This window comes from Trichomycterus rosablanca, chromosome 26 (assembly GCF_030014385.1).
Source record: "Trichomycterus rosablanca isolate fTriRos1 chromosome 26, fTriRos1.hap1, whole genome shotgun sequence".
Taxonomy (NCBI): Eukaryota; Metazoa; Chordata; class Actinopteri; order Siluriformes; family Trichomycteridae; genus Trichomycterus; species Trichomycterus rosablanca.
This window is the reverse complement of record NC_086013.1, coordinates 17,053,414-17,071,867: the sequence shown is the minus strand read 5'-3', so window position 1 is coordinate 17,071,867 and position 18,454 is coordinate 17,053,414. Positions and strand designations below refer to the sequence as shown.

The window sequence follows — 18,454 nt, the reverse complement described above, 5'->3', positions numbered from 1 at the left end:
AAACACTAAACAAACAATTGAATGTTTTGCAGCAGAGAGTTCAGCACCACACAGAACCTCTGGGCACCAGGCAGAAATGCACTATATTCAGAGCACCTTGAGGCAATTAAAAACAGCCAATCTACCTTCTGCATGTTTTTTAGAAGTAGAAGCAAACTAAAGCGCCCAAAAGTAACCCACTCATGTCAGGCAGGAAAAAAACATGCAAATGCCTCACAAACAGTGACAAGAGTAGATGGTTGATTCCAGGTCCTCAGGACCCATGTTATGTGGCACCACGTAATCATCATAATGAAACACTGGTTCAAAGGCTTCGTGCAGTAGAACTACATTACCCATGATGCTTTTTGTTAGAGGGAAGAAGTGACGTGTTGAGAGGCTTTGAAATAAAGGGACTAGAGCCTTTTTTTTACCGTCAGAAGCGCAGCGCTGCAGGACGAGACGCCGCAATGCCAACATAACGCGGGTACCACGAGTACCGTGGGGTGCCAAGACTTTCCCATACCTGCACAGACTCAGGAGGAGAGACCCTGAACTGTAACCTTGATAACACAGCGTGCTCATATGGGCTTCTGTACTGGTTTTTGTGGCGACCTTGTGCCCGGTGTGGAGAGGAGAGCTGAGCCGGGTGGATTTGGGATGCTGCGCTTGTGCGGCTGAGCAAAGTCTGGGATACTTTTATTATTATTATTATTATTTTTATTCCAAGTCTGGATTAAAACTGAGCGAAATTCTACATGGTGCACTCAACAAGAGTGAGGACTTCACAAATATTCAGGAATAACTGGATTGCAGCAGGTTGTTCGTTTCCAGATATTTGAAATGGAAATGTCGGCGCGGTTTGTGCGGTATATTAATTGCGAATATATTAAGATGATCCATCTAATCTAATTATGCTGGCCTGTTTATGATAATAATTAGCCCTAATTATAGGGGAATACTAGACTCGCCAGTGAGGACTTTGATGGTGCATTTGGACAGCCGTATTAAGTTTAGATTAAACATTTAGATTTCTGCAGAGTCTGAGCTGCATTTTACGCATTTGTGATTTTGCGTCTGTTTTATATTTTATAGATAATGTAGCTTGTGCAGAAAGGATGTAAAACATGAGAGCGTTTGTATGACTGCAATGCATTCTCCTAGGCCGGGGTTTAGCTAGAAACTGTTCAACTTCTTAGTCCTGAAAATAGAACATTCCTACAAGCAGCTGGTGTGGCAAATGAACCAAAAGCTTAAAACGGAATCAAATTTCTTTGCATTTTCTAAAAATTTATATATAAAAGTTTTATATTTTTGCTCTGCTTAAAATAACTATTTTAAAGGGCACATTAGTGTTTTTGTTGAAGCTTTGCTTTGCTTTTAGTTCTTGAAAGGTCTTAAAAGCCAACAACAAGAAAGCAACAGCCACAGTCGCCCTCGGCTTGCTCAACAGGGGTTTTTGTATCTGTTGGTCCTGGATTTTGTTAAGTTGCTTTGAGACAATGTATATTGTAAAAAGCGCTATATAAATAAAGTTGACTTGACTTGACTTGACTTGACTTTTATAGTACAAACAACATTTGTGAAATACATGACAACTAAAACGCCAGCTGATTGGTGGAATTTAGCCTCTTATTCGTGTCTGTGCTGTTTACAAAGCTTGGTGAAGCCTAAATGTTAGTATTTAAACTTATTCTGATATAATTCTGACTCAACATCAACAACACGCCCTTTAACTCCAGTAAATAAGTTATCTTTTGCAGCAACATGTGCATGCAGAATTAGATTCCATCGCCAGACGTGATTATGACGTTACATGTTGTGTTGGGACAGTTCTGTAAACGCGTCCCGGGACCTTGACCAGTTTGCGTGGTATGTTTTGGATAACTGTGAAGGAAAGGAAGCGAAGCCTCCCACGCAGACACACAAACTTCACGCAAACGCACTGAGAAATGAGTGACAGATCAGAGGAAAGCTCCACCCAGTCTGTCCGTTTCTGTGCAAACAAAGCGGTGCATCATTAAGAATTTAGGCAGCAGGATGGAGGCCGACGGTGCGCTTTGATCTCCGGAGCGCGCGCGGATGCGGTGTTGCACGAGCGCCTCCGGTTCGGGCGCGTGCTGCAGGACGGCGCTGCTGCTGCTGCCGCTGTGCATCTGCTTGATCTTTAACGAGATGGGGTGCATCCGGAGCCTCCTCTGCAAGCCCAAGAGCTTCCGCGAGAGCGTCAGCGTGCTCGAACTGACCGCATCCATCGACCCGAACCCCACCAGCATCGACGAGTCCTCGAGCGTGGTGCTGCGCTACCGGACGCCGCACTTCCGCGCCACGGCGCGCATCTTCGTGCCACCGGTGGCCGCCCAGGAGACGTGGACGGTGGGCTGGATCCAGGCGTGCAACCACATGGAGTTCTACAACCGGTACGGAACCGAGGGCATGTAAGTGGATTCATGAGGTCTCCTGTGTTCAGTGGTTTAAATATCACGTGGTTCTCTAAACTCTAAAGAAGTTTATTTAGTTTTAAATGAATTGGTTTTAACAAACAGAACCTTTAGAAACTATTTAATTCCACACCATCAAACTTAAACTCCACCAATTTGATTAATTTGGTGGTGTAGAATTTGGTGGTGTAGAGTTTGGTGGTGTAGAGTTAGCTGGTGTGGGGTTTGGTGGTGTAGTTTCGTGGTGTAGAGTTTGATGGTGTAGAGTTAGCTGGTGTGGGGTTTGATGGTGTAGAGTTTGATGGTGTAGAGTTTGATGGTGTAGAGTTTGATGGTGTAGAGTTTGATGGTGTAGGGTTTGATGGTGTAGAGTCTGATGGTGTAGAGTTTGATGGTGTAGAGTTAGCTGGTGTGGGGTTTGGTGGTGTAGTTTCGTGGTGTAGAGTTTGATGGTGTAGAATTTGATGGTGTAGAGTTTGATGGTGTAGAGTTTGATGGTGTAGGGTTTGATAATGTAGAGTCTGATGGTGTAGAGTTTGATGGTGTAGAGTTAGCTGGTGTGGGGTTTGGTGGTGTAGTTTCGTGGTGTAGAGTTTGATGGTGTAGAGTTTGATGGTGTGGGGTTTGATGGTGTAGGGTTTGATGGTGTAGAGTCTGATGGTGTAGAGTTTGATGGTGTAGAGTTTGATGGTGTGGGGTTTGATGGTGTAGAGTTTGATGGTGTAGAGTTTGATGGTGTAGGGTTTGATGGTGTAGGGTTTGATGGTGTAGAGTTAGCTGGTGTAGAGTTTGATGGTGTAGAGTTTGATGGTGTAGAGTTAGCTGGTGTAGAGTTTGATGGTGTAGAGTTTGATGGTGTAGAGTTAGCTGGTGTAGGGTTTGATGGTGTAGAGTTTGATGGTGTAGGGTTTGATGGTGTAGAGTTTGATGGTGTAGAGTTTGATGGTGTAGAGTTTGATGGTGTAGGGTTTGATAATGTAGAGTCTGATGGTGTAGAGTTTGATGGTGTAGAGTTAGCTGGTGTGGGGTTTGGTGGTGTAGTTTCGTGGTGTAGAGTTTGATGGTGTAGAGTTTGATGGTGTGGGGTTTGATGGTGTAGGGTTTGATGGTGTAGAGTCTGATGGTGTAGAGTTTGATGGTGTAGAGTTTGATGGTGTGGGGTTTGATGGTGTAGAGTTTGATGGTGTAGAGTTTGATGGTGTAGGGTTTGATGGTGTAGGGTTTGATGGTGTAGAGTTAGCTGGTGTAGAGTTTGATGGTGTAGAGTTTGATGGTGTAGAGTTAGCTGGTGTAGAGTTTGATGGTGTAGAGTTTGATGGTGTAGAGTTAGCTGGTGTAGGGTTTGATGGTGTAGAGTTTGATGGTGTAGGGTTTGATGGTGTAGAGTTTGATGGTGTAGAGTTTGATGGTGTAGAGTTTGATGGTGTAGGGTTTGATAATGTAGAGTCTGATGGTGTAGAGTTTGATGGTGTAGAGTTAGCTGGTGTGGGGTTTGGTGGTGTAGTTTCGTGGTGTAGAGTTTGATGGTGTAGAGTTTGATGGTGTGGGGTTTGATGGTGTAGGGTTTGATGGTGTAGAGTCTGATGGTGTAGAGTTTGATGGTGTAGAGTTTGATGGTGTGGGGTTTGATGGTGTAGAGTTTGATGGTGTAGAGTTTGATGGTGTAGGGTTTGATGGTGTAGGGTTTGATGGTGTAGAGTTAGCTGGTGTAGAGTTTGATGGTGTAGAGTTTGATGGTGTAGAGTTAGCTGGTGTAGAGTTTGATGGTGTAGAGTTTGATGGTGTAGAGTTAGCTGGTGTAGGGTTTGATGGTGTAGAGTTTGATGGTGTAGGGTTTGATGGTGTAGAGTTTGATGGTGTAGAGTTTGATGGTGTAGAGTTAGCTGGTGTAGGGTTTGATGGTGTAGAGTTTGATGGTGTAGAGTTTGATGGTGTAGAGTTAGCTGGTGTAGGGTTTGATGGTGTAGAGTTTGATGGTATTCTTTCTGTGTGAAGTTGGCATGTTTTACATTTACATTTTCGGCATTTAGCAGACGCTTACATCTTACATCACAGTGTACAGCTTGAGCAATTGAAGGTTAAGGGCCTTGCTCAAGGGCCCAACAGCAGCAACCTGGCGGTGGTGGGGCTTGAACCAGCGACCCTCTGGTTACTAGTCCAGGGCCTTAACCACTAGGCTACTGCTTGCCTGCATGTTCTTCTTGTGTCTGGGTGGGTTTTCCTCCGGGTGCTCTGATTTCCTCTCTAACATCCAAAGACATGCACTCAGGTTAACTGGAGCTACTGGAAATTGTCTTTAGATGTGTGTCTTTGTGTTACCCTGTAACTGACTGGACCCACCATGACCCTGACCAAGACAAATGCTTTGGTCACCTAATCAGGTTGACATTAATATGGACATGTTAATAATTTACTCTGAGGTTTAACACTCACACTGGTGAAGAGAATTTTGTGACTTCTCTTTTCGGGAGGGCGCGTCCAGATAGGCAGATTTTTTTGGGTAGCGTTTGTGCTTCAGAGATAAAGGCGGCAGCAGCGGCGGCAGCAGCAGGGTTGTTTTTTGATGCCTTTTTTGGAGCAGTTTTAATGGCAGCGCTGAATATTTCTGTAGAATTATGTGGTAAGTTTAAAAAAGAATCCAAATAAATTTCCTCCTGGATAGAAAAACTCCTTTAAATCGTCCGATATACGTACAACGATTATGATAAGTACTGTATGTAGACGCCTGGTCATGAACATGTCGTACACTCCATTCCAAAACCATAAGCATTCATGTAACAAGAGTTCTTGCCTTCCTGCTGTAACAGCCTCCGCTCTTCTGGAAAGGCTTTCCTGAGTGTGTCTGTAAGAATGAGGTCAGACACTGATATTGGACATGAAGGCCCGGCTTGCAGTCTAAGTTCCAGTTCAGCCCAAAGCTGTTCAGTGGGGTTTATTTGCTTTGCGCACCAGGGCACAGTCCTGCTGGAACTGGGACGGACCTTCCCTAACCTGCTACCATAAAGTTGGAAGGGTTTTTTTTATACTTTCTTTGAAATTCCTGAACTCAAAAATGAAGAAAAATGTCCACATACTTTTGGCCACATAATGTGTGTGTGTGTACAAACACTTTATTTCTGTATTGTGAGTAAATACAGAAGAAGAGTCTCGAATCATGTCTGTATGTAGACGCCTGACCGGCTGATAGCACAGCTGGGGATTTGAATCCTGGATCACATCAGTTTATGCAACAGGAAATCAAACAATAAATACTGTAATCTTTTTTTATCCCCCACCCCCCAGTTTTCCTCCCAGTCTAGTCGTATCCAATTGCCCAGTTTGTGTTTCCTCCTCCGCATCATATGTGTAGTACTGACCGCTTCTTTTCACCTGTGAGCCGATCATTGTCTGTATAGACATCCAGGCGGCCGTTAGCACTGGTTAGCTAGTGTGTTTTTCCACTGCGCCACCCAAGCGCCCCAGATACCGTAATCTTACCAGAGCTAAAGTAAACGATTGCTGATAGAGAGTTTCGTTTCTAACGATCGTTCATTTCTCAGCACACAGGAAACCAGAACTCGTTATGTCATCGTGATCTCACTACTGAATCATTTTCCTGTTCTGAGTGAAGAGCTGACTGATAACATGATATGATGACTGACAGGTGAAAGTTGTGGTTAATGGTGGGGGTTTCCGATGTTTTCTGGTTTCTACGCGTGTATATTTAGGTTATAAGTGGTGAGGCTGAGACTGAGAGACGCTTACAGTCCGGATTTAGCTCCATCTGATTTACACCTTTTTGGATGCTGAAAGAAGCTTTAAGGGGAAGAAGTGTGATGATGTGAAAGCAGCGGCGCATCAGCGGCTACGAGCTCAATCAAAGACATGCTTTGCTGACGGCTTAAAAAAGTTGGTACGAGGCTGGAAAAATACATCGGAAGGCGACAATGTAGAAAAGCGATGGAGTTTGTTTTTGAGATTCTTAATCAATAGAGTTAAAAAGTGTGGAAACTTTTTGAAGACCCCTCGTACACTAACACATTCCTTCTTTAAATACATAAATAAATAAATAAATAAAAACCTGATCTGATGTTTGACCGCATGCTCATCTTAACTCGTAACTTCCATCTTGCTGGATATTGTTAAAAATACGGGTGTAATGATCGTCCGAAAAGGCGGCATGATGACGCACCTCACAGCAAGAAGGCCTGGGTTTGATTGTGTGGAGTTTGCATGTTCTCCTTTTTTTCATGTGGGTTTCCTCCCACAGTACAAATACTGAGCTACGAGAAATCTAGAAATTGCTCCGAGTGTGTGAGTGTGTGTGTGTGTATGTTTGCTCTGTGATGGACTGACGACCTGTCCAGGGTGTTTTCTGCTTTTTGTCCAATAAATCAAACCCACTGCGACCCTGACCAGGATAAATCGGTGGTAAAACAGACACTAAATAATGAATGAATGAACATTATGTAGAGCTCATATAAGTCGAACGTGATAAAAATAAAACTCGGTTCTTTTGAAACGTCGGCCGGCTTCCACGTTTCCTGTAAAACACGGAAACCGTTGTGAGATCTTGTCGCTCATCTCGCGGCTTGACTTCAACGGCTTCTCATGGCCTACTTCCTGTTACAGAAACCACAGTTCAGCCCCACTTTCTAAAAAAAGCAGCGTCAGGGTGGCGTGAGATGAGCTCTGAAAGTGTTTGTTCAGGGTCTGCAGCGCTGAGCCGACCTCACACGGACCCCAGGTTCCTAAAGGGTCACACTGGAAAACAGCAAACATCAAAAACAGCAAACGTTTATCATAATTTTACCATTTCATTAATCCACGTGCACGATACGGCCGGACGGATGTGGACGCCTGATCATGAGCTCGATGGACATTAGTGTTAAACATCAGCTGTGGTGAGCTGTGTCCTGAACTCAATTCTACTGAACACCTTCGGGATGAACTGGAACCTTAACTGTGACTCAGTACCAATACATTTTACATTTACATTTTCAGCATTTAGCAGGGCGGCACGGTGGCTCGGTGGGTAGCACTGTCGCCTCACAGCAAGAAGGTCCTGGGTTCGATCCCCAGGCGGGGCGCTCCGGGTCCTTTCTGTGTGGAGTTTGCATGTTCTCCCCGTGTCTGCGTGGGTTTCCTCCGGGAGCTCCGGTTTCCTCCCACAGTCCAAAGACGTGCAGTCAGGTTAATTGGAGACTGAATTGCCCTATAGGAGAATGTGTATGTGTGTGGGTGTGACTGCCCTGCGATCCAGGTGTGTGCCTTGCGCCCATTGAATAGCTGGGATAGGCTCCAGCACCCCCCGTGACCCTGATTGGATAAACGGTTAAGGCAGTGAGTGAGTGAGCATTTAGCAGGTGCTTTGATCCAAATTTACTTACAATTAAGTGCCTTGCACAGGGGCTACTTTGGCAGTGGTGGGACTTGAACTGACAACCTTCTGCTTTCTAGATGAGTACCTTAACCAGAGCTACCTTTGGCCAATACATCCAATACCAGTCCGTTATTGTGGTTAAGATACTGAACTAGTAATCAGAAGGTCACTGGTTCAAGCCCCACCACCACCAGGCTGCCACTGTTGGACCCCTGAGCAAGACCCTTAGTTGCTTAGATTGTATACTGTCACATCTGTAAGTCACTTTGGATATGAGCATCCGCTATATGCCGTAAAGGTAACGTAACTCTGTTTTCCGTGTCTCACAGCTTGTTCGGAAGACAGGGTGGGGTCAGAGTGGCTGCAGCGGGATTCGAACCCACAGCCTTCCATGTGGAAAGAGCCTCGAGGCTCTACCCAACAGGCTCCCACTGTCCCTAATGTTGTGGAACAGTGAAGCGACTTCTTATCGCTTCTGGATTTTTTAAGGGCTTTTTGAATTTGGTTTGCTTGGTGCCAGCGTGTGGCAGCGGGCATCCTGGGCCAACCACGGACGTCTCCCGCCGTGTGAAATAACTAACCCCAACCCTCTCTGAACATCTACAGGTTACGTCTGTAGGTGTTGCAGCCGCATTTAAGTATATATTTCTGAGAAACTGAGGGTCACAGGGCGTCTCGGGTGGTTAGAAGAATCACACGTGTGGTATAGAGGGCGGGTCCTGTCACCAACTTCCTGTCAATGTCAGAGAAACCGCCGCTATATTAAATCAGCAAGAAATGAAACTACAGCGCTGACGATTAGGACAGTGCAGCTTCTTCTGTTTTTTAGTTTGATACCAAAAATATGCGGACACTCCGACATTTACATTTGCACCATTTATCCAAAACGACTTTTGAGCGATTGAGGGTTTAGGGCCTTGCTCAGGGGCCCAGCAGTGGCAACTCGACAATAGTGGGGCTTGAACCGGCAACCTTTTGATTATTAGTTCAGTACCTTAACCACTGAACTACCGCTTGCCCTGAGTGACTGTAGCTACCAGATCCGTTGCTAACAGGTGAATAAAATTATTGACGATAAATAACATGCATTAACATTGTGGCAACAGTTTAGGGAAGTCCCCATTCTCCTTCAGCATGATTACACCTCTGAGCTCAACCCAACTCAACTCTTGGGGATGACTTACACTCAGACTGTGAGCCAGGCCCTCCCCTCTCTCTGATCTAACTGATTCTATCAACTAAACGGGCACAAATTCCCACAGACACACTCCAAAGTCTTATACAAAGATGAACAGATGAGCGAATGATTTTAAAGCTACAAGCACATGGTTTTGGAACAGGATGTCCGACAAGCTCTCGCTCAGGCGTCCCAATACTTTTGTCCACACAGCGTACGTTCGTCAGACACACACATGGAAGAGACGGGTTCGGTTTTTCAGCAGCTCTGAGTGCGCCGCAGGGACGACGTGCGCATGATCGGACCGTCCCGGCGCTTCTGCTGATCCACGTGTTTTTAGAGAAAGGTCGCCGATCTGCTGCAGTCAGGGAATCGATACGCAGGTACAGACTGCAGCTTTAACCCTTAATGAGACGCGAGCACAGAACAATCACCCCGGTTATTCAGAGAGCTGTTACCATGATAAAATACTTCGGACACACAGGGAAATATTTCTATAATCTATTTATGATCAAATTAAAGGAATTATTTATCATACGGCACCTAAAATACCACAGGCCTGGGATGACTTGGGTGTCCACCGCATTGTTTTTGGATTGGTTTGTTCTCCAGCTCTCGAATTTGAATCCCAGACGGTGCTGTCGACCTATACAGGCACCCAAAAAGGCACAATCGGCTGGGTTCTCATTGGCTCTGTACAACTGTAACCTGTGTTTTTGTTTAGGTTTATAGCCAAGTCAAGTCAAGTCAACTTTATTTATATAGCGCTTTTTACAATAGACATTGTCTCAAAGCAACTTTACAAAATCCAGGACCAACAGATACAAAAAACTACTGTTGAGCAAGCCGAGGGCGACTGTGGCAAGGAAAAACTCCCTGAAAATTACAGGAAGAAACCTTGAGAGGAACCAGACTCAGCAGGGCCCTCCATCCTTCTTGGGTGGTCTGGAGGATACTTTAAATAAATACACGATTTACACAGAGCATACGAACACAGAATTAAATGATCTAAAAGTTATAACTGGTAATAAATAGATAAATAAATAAATAAATAATAATAGAGTTGTTATTCGCTCAGAGTTGTATAGCGGCTCTCCGTGTGCTATACGGATCTCTGTGAGTCACTGGCTAGTAAAACGAAGCAGTGTCAGAGAGGCTGTGTGATAGCCTGATCTCTCCTTGTCCAGCGGAGTGGTGGGTGGTACAAGCAACAGAGGGATCAGATACCGAAAAAATACTCCCCATACAATACTCCCCATCATACCAGTCCATGATGCCAGTCCATCACAGGGCACACACACACAATTTTAGTATCTCCAGTTATGCACGTCTTTGTACTGTGGGAGGAAACCGAAGCACCCGGAGGAAACCCACACAAACACAGGGAGAACATGCAAACTCCAGACAGAAAGGACCCGGACCGCTCCATCTGGGAATCGAACCCAGGACCTTCTTGCTGTGAGGAGACAGTGCTACCCACCGAGCCACCGTACAAAAAAATTAAGCTCCGATTGTTCTGCCGCCCTTCTGACATTTTTTAATCATCACTTCTGTCCTGCAGGTCCAGCTGGGAGCTTCCTGACCTGCGCGACGGCAAGATCCAGGCCATAAGCGACTCGGACGGCGTGAACTACCCCTGGTACGGCAACACCACGGAGACCTTCACCATCGTGGGCCCCACCAAGAAGGACACCAAATTCACCGTGAGCATGAACGACAACTTCTACCCCAGCGTGACGTGGAGCGTCCCGGTCAGCGAGAGCAGCGTGCCCACGCTCACCAGCATCTGGAGGGACCAGAACTTCACCACGTGGCTGGTGGCCATCAACTGCGCCTCGGGGGAGACGGCGGTGCTGCAGACGGTGCGCTGGCGCATGCGACTGCGCATCGCGGTGGATCCCGACAGACCGCTGGGCTCGCGGGCGACGCTCCTGGAGCCCAGCGCTCAGGACCAGCCGCAGGTGCTGGGCAAAAACGAACCCATCCTGCCGAACGCCATGGTCAGACCCAACGCCAACGACGCCCAGGTTCTCATGTGGAGGCCCAGGACTGGAGATCCGGTGCTCGTTATACCTCCCAAGTACTGAGTTCGTTTTTTAGGAATAAACCCAGAGTGAATGTAGTGACGTGAAAGTGGAGCAGAAGAACCTTTCTACCTTCAGAACGGGTCGGGATCACTGTGCTAAAACGAGGCCATCGCAAAAAGACTATTTTTGGGTGTGTAAGTGTGAGAGTGACTGTGCAGCCATGTTTGACCATGTGGTCTGTTAGTATTACTGTGTTTGCTTTAGATAATTGTTTGTATTTATTTATTTGGAGGCGTTTGAGAACAAAATGTGAAGATTTTAGAAGTTTTATAAACCAGTCAGTCCAGTCCCTGCTGCCTTACGTTTCCACTGCTTCACTCCTGCTGCAAACCCGTAGCCTTACGCCAGATTCAGACCCAATACCCGGGAGGGACTAGATCCAAGAGGGACACGATCAGGGAGGGACTAGATCTGAGAGGGACTAGATCTAAGAGGGAACTACATCTAAGAGGGACGGCATCTAAGAGGGACGGCATCTAAGAGGGACTAGATCTGAGAAGGACTAGATCTGGGAGGGATTAGATTCGAGAGGGACTAGATCTGAGAAGGACTAGATCTGAGATGGACTAGATCTGGGAGGGGACCACGCTGATGGAATGAAGAATTAAAATAAAGAACCCATGGGACAGGAAGAGGGGTTGTTCATTTTTGAGCCTTTAAAATTGGGTCAGTGGCTAAAAAAGGTTTGAAGCCTCAGAAATAAGAAGTTTTTGCTCTTTGAGGAATTAAAATCAAATAAATTTTTGCCACTGTGAGAAAAGTTCATGAAGTGAAATCAGGGGGGTCGGGAGGGTTGGGGTGAGTGGTGGTCGGTCGCATCTTAGATGCAGCAGCCACTTAAAAAAGCAAAATGCCAAAAAAGAGGGGCACTGGGTACCAACCAACGCTCCTCCTGAAGCAGCCCCAGGGCTCAAATCGCTCAGAAATGTTTAGCCACTGAACGCCGATACTTGAACAAAGATGACGGGACTGGATGTATGAATCTGATGCACAACTTGAACATTTTTTAACAAAATAATAAACAATAAAAATGTAAACATGAAACGAAGGGGCTGTTCGTTATTCATGCAGCTCTACCGCTGAGATCCAGGGTTCGAATCCCCGTCTCAGAGGTGCTGATGTACTGGCGTCCTGTGCGGGGTTCGTTACTGCATCGCATCCAGTGATTCCACAGTAACCGGACCCACCTCGACCCTGACCAGGATATAATAAAGGGTATAATGGGATGAATATAAAATCATGTGTGGTATACATCACTCACTCCTGGGGGAAATGTATGGCAACCAATCTACCTACTGCATGTTTAAAAGAAAACAGACAGTAAGGTTCGAATCCAGCTCCCTGGGACCCTGCTGCTGCGTAGCACCCACACCAGCTGCTACAAGCTGTAGAGCTTGCACCAAATTGCCAAAAGTATGTGGATACATAACGTTCCGTTCCAAAACCACGAGCATTAATATAGAAATATTCACGTAAACCTCCACAGGGCTTCTGCAGGATTTTGGAAGATGTCTGTGGGGGTTTGTGGCCATTCAGTCTGATTATTTATAAGGTCAGGCATGCACATGTTAGACAAGAAGGCCTGGCTCACAGTCGACATTCCAGTTCATCCCAAAAGTGCTCACTGTGCATCAAACTTGACAAACTGTGTCTCTTGTTGCCAGAAGAAATAGTACGCACATAATTTATTAGTCATACTGGTGTCCACATACTTTTGGCCACACACACTTTTGGTCAAACATCTTTTAAGGGCTACTATTTCGGTGAAAAGCACCACAGGAAATAAAAGCAGGCGTGTATAAAGAAAGCGAGAAGTGAAAAAGCACGACAGGAAGTAAAACATCCTCGGCACGAAAGAACGAGGCATTTCGAGATGTCGAGAACGTTCCTCAGATGACCGGCTCTTTACCCAAGCGATGGAGGATCAGGGCTAGATGTACGGAGTGTACAACGCACGGTGTGAACAACGTTCACAAAATGATCCTGAGATTACGGCATCGCCAAGTTAAACACCACTGTGGAACCCTTCCACATCACACCAATCATCATCAGCTTCTGTATCTATATTTTTGACAAACAGCAAACGGCGAAGCGAAACCGAGCCGTGCAAAATTTAAACGTGTAAATCGTGAACATGAGGAACATCAACACCCACATTTCTGCAGAATTACCAGAAATGAGAGGAACTGAGATCTGAGATAGACTAGATCTGGGAGGGACTAGATCTGAGAGGAACTAGATCTGGGAGGGGCTAGATCTGAGATAGACTAGATCTGGGAGGGACTAGATCTGGGAGGGAATAGATCCGAGAGGGACTAGATCAGAGTGGGACTAGATCTGGGAGGGACTAGATCTGAGAAGGACTAGATCTGGGAGGGACTAGATCTGAGAAGGACTAGATCTCGAAGTGACTACATCTGAGAGAGACTAGATCCGAGAGATCCGAGAAGGACTAGATCTGAGAGAGACTAGATCTGGGAGGAACTAGATCTGGGAGGGACTAGATCTGAGAGGGGCTAGATCTGAAAGGGGCTAGATCTGAGAGGAACTAGATCTGAGAGGGACTAGATCTGAGAGGGACTAGATCTGAGAAGGACTAAATCTGGGAGGGAATAGATCCGAGAGGGACTAGATCTGGGGGGGACTAGATCTGAGAAGGACTAGATCTGGGAGGGACTAGATCTGAGAAGGACTAGATCTGGGAGGGACTAGATCTGAGAAGGACTAGATCTGGGAGGGACTAGATCTGAGAAGGACTAGATCTCGGAGTGACTACATCTGAGAGAGACTAGATCAGAGAGATCCGAGAAGGACTAGATCTGGGAGGGAATAGATCCGACAGGGACTAGATCTGGGGGGGACTAGATCAGAGTGGGACTAGATCTGGGAGGGACTAGATCTGAGAAGGACTAGATCTGGGAGGGACTAGATCTGAGAAGGACTAGATCTCGAAGTGACTACATCTGAGAGAGACTAGATCAGAGAGATCCGAGAAGGACTAGATCTGGGAGGGACTAAATCTGAGAGAGACTAGATCTGGGAGGAACTAGATCTGGGAGGGACTAGATCTGAGAGGGGCTAGATCTGAAAGGGGCTAGATCTGAGAGGAACTAGATCTGAGAGAGACTAGATCTGAGAGGGACTAAATCTGGGAGGGAATAGATCCGAGGGGGACTAGATCAGAGTGGGACTAGATCTGAGAAGGACTAGATCTGAGAAGGACTAGATCTGGGAGGGACTAGATCTGAGAAGGACTAGATCTGAGAAGGACTAGATCTCGGAGTGACTACATCTGAGAGAGACTAGATCAGAGAGATCCGAGAAGGACTAGATCTGGGAGGGACTAAATCTGAGAAGGACTAAATCAGAGTGGGACTAGATCTGGGAGGGACTAGATCTGAGAAGGACTAGATCTGGGAGGGATCTGAGCTGATTTATTTTGGTTCATTGGGTTTCAACGACTAACAAGGATTCAGCCACCCTCCCTCCCTCCCTCCCTCAGGCACAGCCGACCACGTCTGCGTAGAGCCTCGGCCGGCTGATAGCACTGCTCAGATTCAATCCTGGATCTCAGAAGTAGCATGATAGCAAAATAAACCGCTACACCACCCGATCAGTCGCTCTGTCCTGTTCAAAGCATCTTAACTGTTAGGACGTCAAGCGGGTGCTTCATTTTTTTGGGAAAATCCTTCAGCTGCTATAAAACCCTCATACGCGGCGACACGGCGGCTGAAGTCGGTCTCAGCTGTTGGTTTCTGGTGTGGATGACCTCCAGAGAGCCCTGACCTCGACCTGAAGACATTCGGGATGAATTGGAATGTCGACAGCAAGCCACGGCTACTGCTCAGACATCAGCACCTGACTTCTCAGTCTTTTGATTAACTGGCCACAAATGTTCACACTTTCTGACTCCATATCAATCAACAAGCTCATGATCAGGTGTCCACATACTTTTGGCAGGTGTATATTATTATTATTATTATTATTATTATTATTATGGTCACGTTTGACTTTGAGCCGTTTTTCCTTCCTCAAGGTCGTCCGGTATTAATTTAGCGACAGTCGGCCGTGACCCGCTCGTCTAATCACACATGGTTTGAATTCCCAGGCCTCTCATAGCTCACACAACTTCATTTAGAAAACGCGTTAACCTTGTCACCGGCGCCACCTGTTCCCATCCGCAACGCCCGCTAATCGCAACGCCACTGCACTGGACCGACACTGTAGGGGCGAAAGTATGTGGACGCCTGACCACGGACATCCAATTTGAAACGTCGCATCAGTATGGAGTCGATCCTTCTCTTTTGCTACTATACAGCCTCAACTCTTTTGGAAAGGCTTTCCACGTTTAAATGTGTAGGTCTGTCTGTGGGAATTTGTGCCCATTTAGTCAAAAGAGCAATTCTGATGTCAGGCACTGATTGGATGAAAAGACTTGGCTTGCTATCTGGGTTCCAATGCATCCCAAAGGTGTCGTCGCAATCTTTCTGCCAGCACATCTGACCTGTGGGGTGGAACTCCCTACATATTTATCCATAGGCCAAAGCTGCTGGCCCATACCGAAAAATAGTCAGGAAGTGTGTCCTCCCTGTAGCTATTTTGCGAGTTCTGTAAGCAAGCGTACACATTTTATTTGATGGATAGAGTTTAGGAGAATGCGGACCCCAACAGCCCAATTCTACAGCGTTTTTTGAATTGAAACCCTCCGACAGGGCACTCAGGAGGTGCAGCACTATCCCACCACGCTGCAAACGCAACCTCTGCTGCGTGGTCGAGTGGTGGTGGATAATTCACAGAAGGCATAGTGTGACTCTCCGTATGCAATCCATGATGGTCCGTGGCTCTGTTCTATCAAATGAGGACAATAAAAGTCAGCTGGATTTAAGACTGTTGAGAATGTGGTTTGATGGTGAAAGATCCGTCATCATCAGTCTAATTGTTGAAACATCTCAGCTGTCACTACCAGGAGCCCTGTGTGTACGAGCAGGTCAGTAGGGCAGAAGCAGCTCGGATAAACGGCAGAGTGGAACCGTCGAGAACTACATAGGCTAGAAAAAATATATATAAAAAGATATACAGTGTATCACAAAAGTGAGTACACCCCTCACATTTCTGCAAATATTTCAATATATCTTTTCATGGGACAACACTATAGACATGAAACTTGGATATAACTTAGAGTAGTCAGTGTACAGCTTGTATAGCAGTGTAGATTTACTGTCTTCTGAAAATAACTCAACACACAGCCATTAATGTCTAAATAGCTGGCAACATAAGTGAGTACACCCCACAGTGAACATGTCCAAATTGTGCCCAAAGTGTCAATATTTTGTGTGACCACCATTATTATCCAGCACTGCCTTAACCCTCCTGGGCATGGAATTCACCAGAGCTGCACAGGTTGCTACTGGAATCCTCTTCCACTCCTCCATGATGACATCACGGAGCTGGTGGATGTTAGACACCTTGAACTCCTCCACCTTCCACTTGAGGATGCGCCACAGGTTCTCAATTGGGTTTAGTCCATCACCTTTACCTTCAGCTTTCTCAGCAAGGCAGTTGTCATCTTGGAGGTTGTGTTTGGGGTCGTTATCCTGTTGGAAAACTGCCATGAGGCCCAGTTTTCGAAGGGAGGGGATCATGCTCTGTTTCAGAATGTCACAGTACATGTTGGAATTCATGTTTCCCTCAATGAACTGCAGCTCCCCAGTGCCAGCAACACTCATGCAGCCCAAGACCATGATGCTACCACCACCATGCTTGACTGTAGGCAAGATACAGTTGTCTTGGTACTTCTCACCAGGGCGCCACCACACATGCTGGACACCATCTGAGCCAAACAAGTTTATCTTGGTCTCGTCAGACCACAGGGCATTCCAGTAATCCATGTTCTTGGACTGCTTGTCTTCAGCAAACTGTTTGCGGGCTTTCTTGTGCGTCAGCTTCCTTCTGGGATGACGACCATGCAGACCGAGTTGATGCAGTGTGCGGCGTATGGTCTGAGCACTGACAGGCTGACCTCCCACGTCTTCAACCTCTGCAGCAATGCTGGCAGCACTCATGTGTCTATTTTTTAAAGCCAACCTCTGGATATGACGCCGAACACGTGGACTCAACTTCTTTGGTCGACCCTGGCGAAGCCTGTTCCGAGTGGAACCTGTCCTGGAAAACCGCTGTATGACCTTGGCCACCATGCTGTAGCTCAGTTTCAGGGTGTTAGCAATCTTCTTATAGCCCAGGCCATCTTTGTGGAGAGCAACAATTCTATTTCTCACATCCTCAGAGAGTTCTTTGCCATGAGGTGCCATGTTGAATGTCCAGTGGCCAGTATGAGTACCCAAAACACCAAATTTAACAGCCCTGCTCCCCATTTACACCTGGGACCTTGACACATGACACCAGGGAGGGACAACGACACATTTGGGCACAATTTGGACATGTTCACTGTGGGGTGTACTCACTTATGTTGCCAGCTATTTAGACATTAATGGCTGTGTGTTGAGTTATTTTCAGAAGACAGTAAATCTACACTGCTATACAAGTTGTACACTGACTACTCTAAGTTATATCCAAGTTTCATGTCTATAGTGTTGTCCCATGAAAAGATATAATGAAATATTTGCAGAAATGTGAGGGGTGTACTTACTTTTGTGATACACTGTATATAGGTTAAAAAGCTATTTAAGCCGTTTTGTAAATTAGTGTGTCGGTCCAAGTACTGAAAACCTCTCAGGGTCCGAATGACCTTACAATGTGCTCACATCCATTCTGTATCATTGTCCGAATATGTCAGAAACCGCTGAATGAAGCGAATACTGTGAGACTGTGGGTGGCACAAAGTGCCCTAAACATTCCTGCCACTCCAGCGGTGCTTCACTCCACAGAGGAGGAAGATAAGGACGTAGGTGACGATGACATACTCCATCAAAATCATGCCGGCATTCCGAACACACACTCAACAGCTCCAAAGATACAGGCCCTATATAATCCAGCGGATGTGGACTATCACGAGAATGAGCAGTTGATACAAAGCTGTTATAACACTCTGCTGTTGATACTTTGCTGTTATAACAGCCTCCACTCCTCTAGGAAAGGTTTCCACACAGTAGTGACGTGTTCATCAGGATTTGTGAGGTCATAAAAAAACCTGGATGGCAAACGATGCTCCGATTAATTCCCAACTGGCTCGGTGGAGACCACTGGAGCTCCTCTGGACCAAACGTATCAAACCAGGTCTGTATGGAGCTTGGTTAGTGCACAGGGACCAGGGTCAGTGATGATTAAGGCAAGAGGCATTCAATTTATTTAATTCATTTCTTAGTATTGGCTGAGCTCAAGAATTATGACGGGTGTCTGTTCTGTAGTCTTGACATGCTAAGACTGAAGCACCAACTAAAGATAAATGAAT

The 18,454-nt window shown here is 46.2% G+C and overlaps 1 protein-coding gene across 1 annotated transcript; it reads left to right on the top strand.

Annotated features, from left to right (window-relative positions):
• Window positions 1-1,359: 1,359 nt before the first annotated feature.
• Window positions 1,360-12,090, top strand: fam78ab (family with sequence similarity 78 member Ab). The gene is made up of 2 exons (XM_062988916.1): window positions 1,360-2,417; window positions 10,521-12,090. Exons 1-2 carry the CDS (start codon window positions 2,062-2,064, stop codon window positions 11,044-11,046), a joined length of 882 nt encoding a protein of 293 aa, XP_062844986.1. The 5' UTR covers window positions 1,360-2,061; the 3' UTR covers window positions 11,047-12,090.
• The last annotated feature ends 6,364 nt before the right edge of the window (window positions 12,091-18,454 follow it).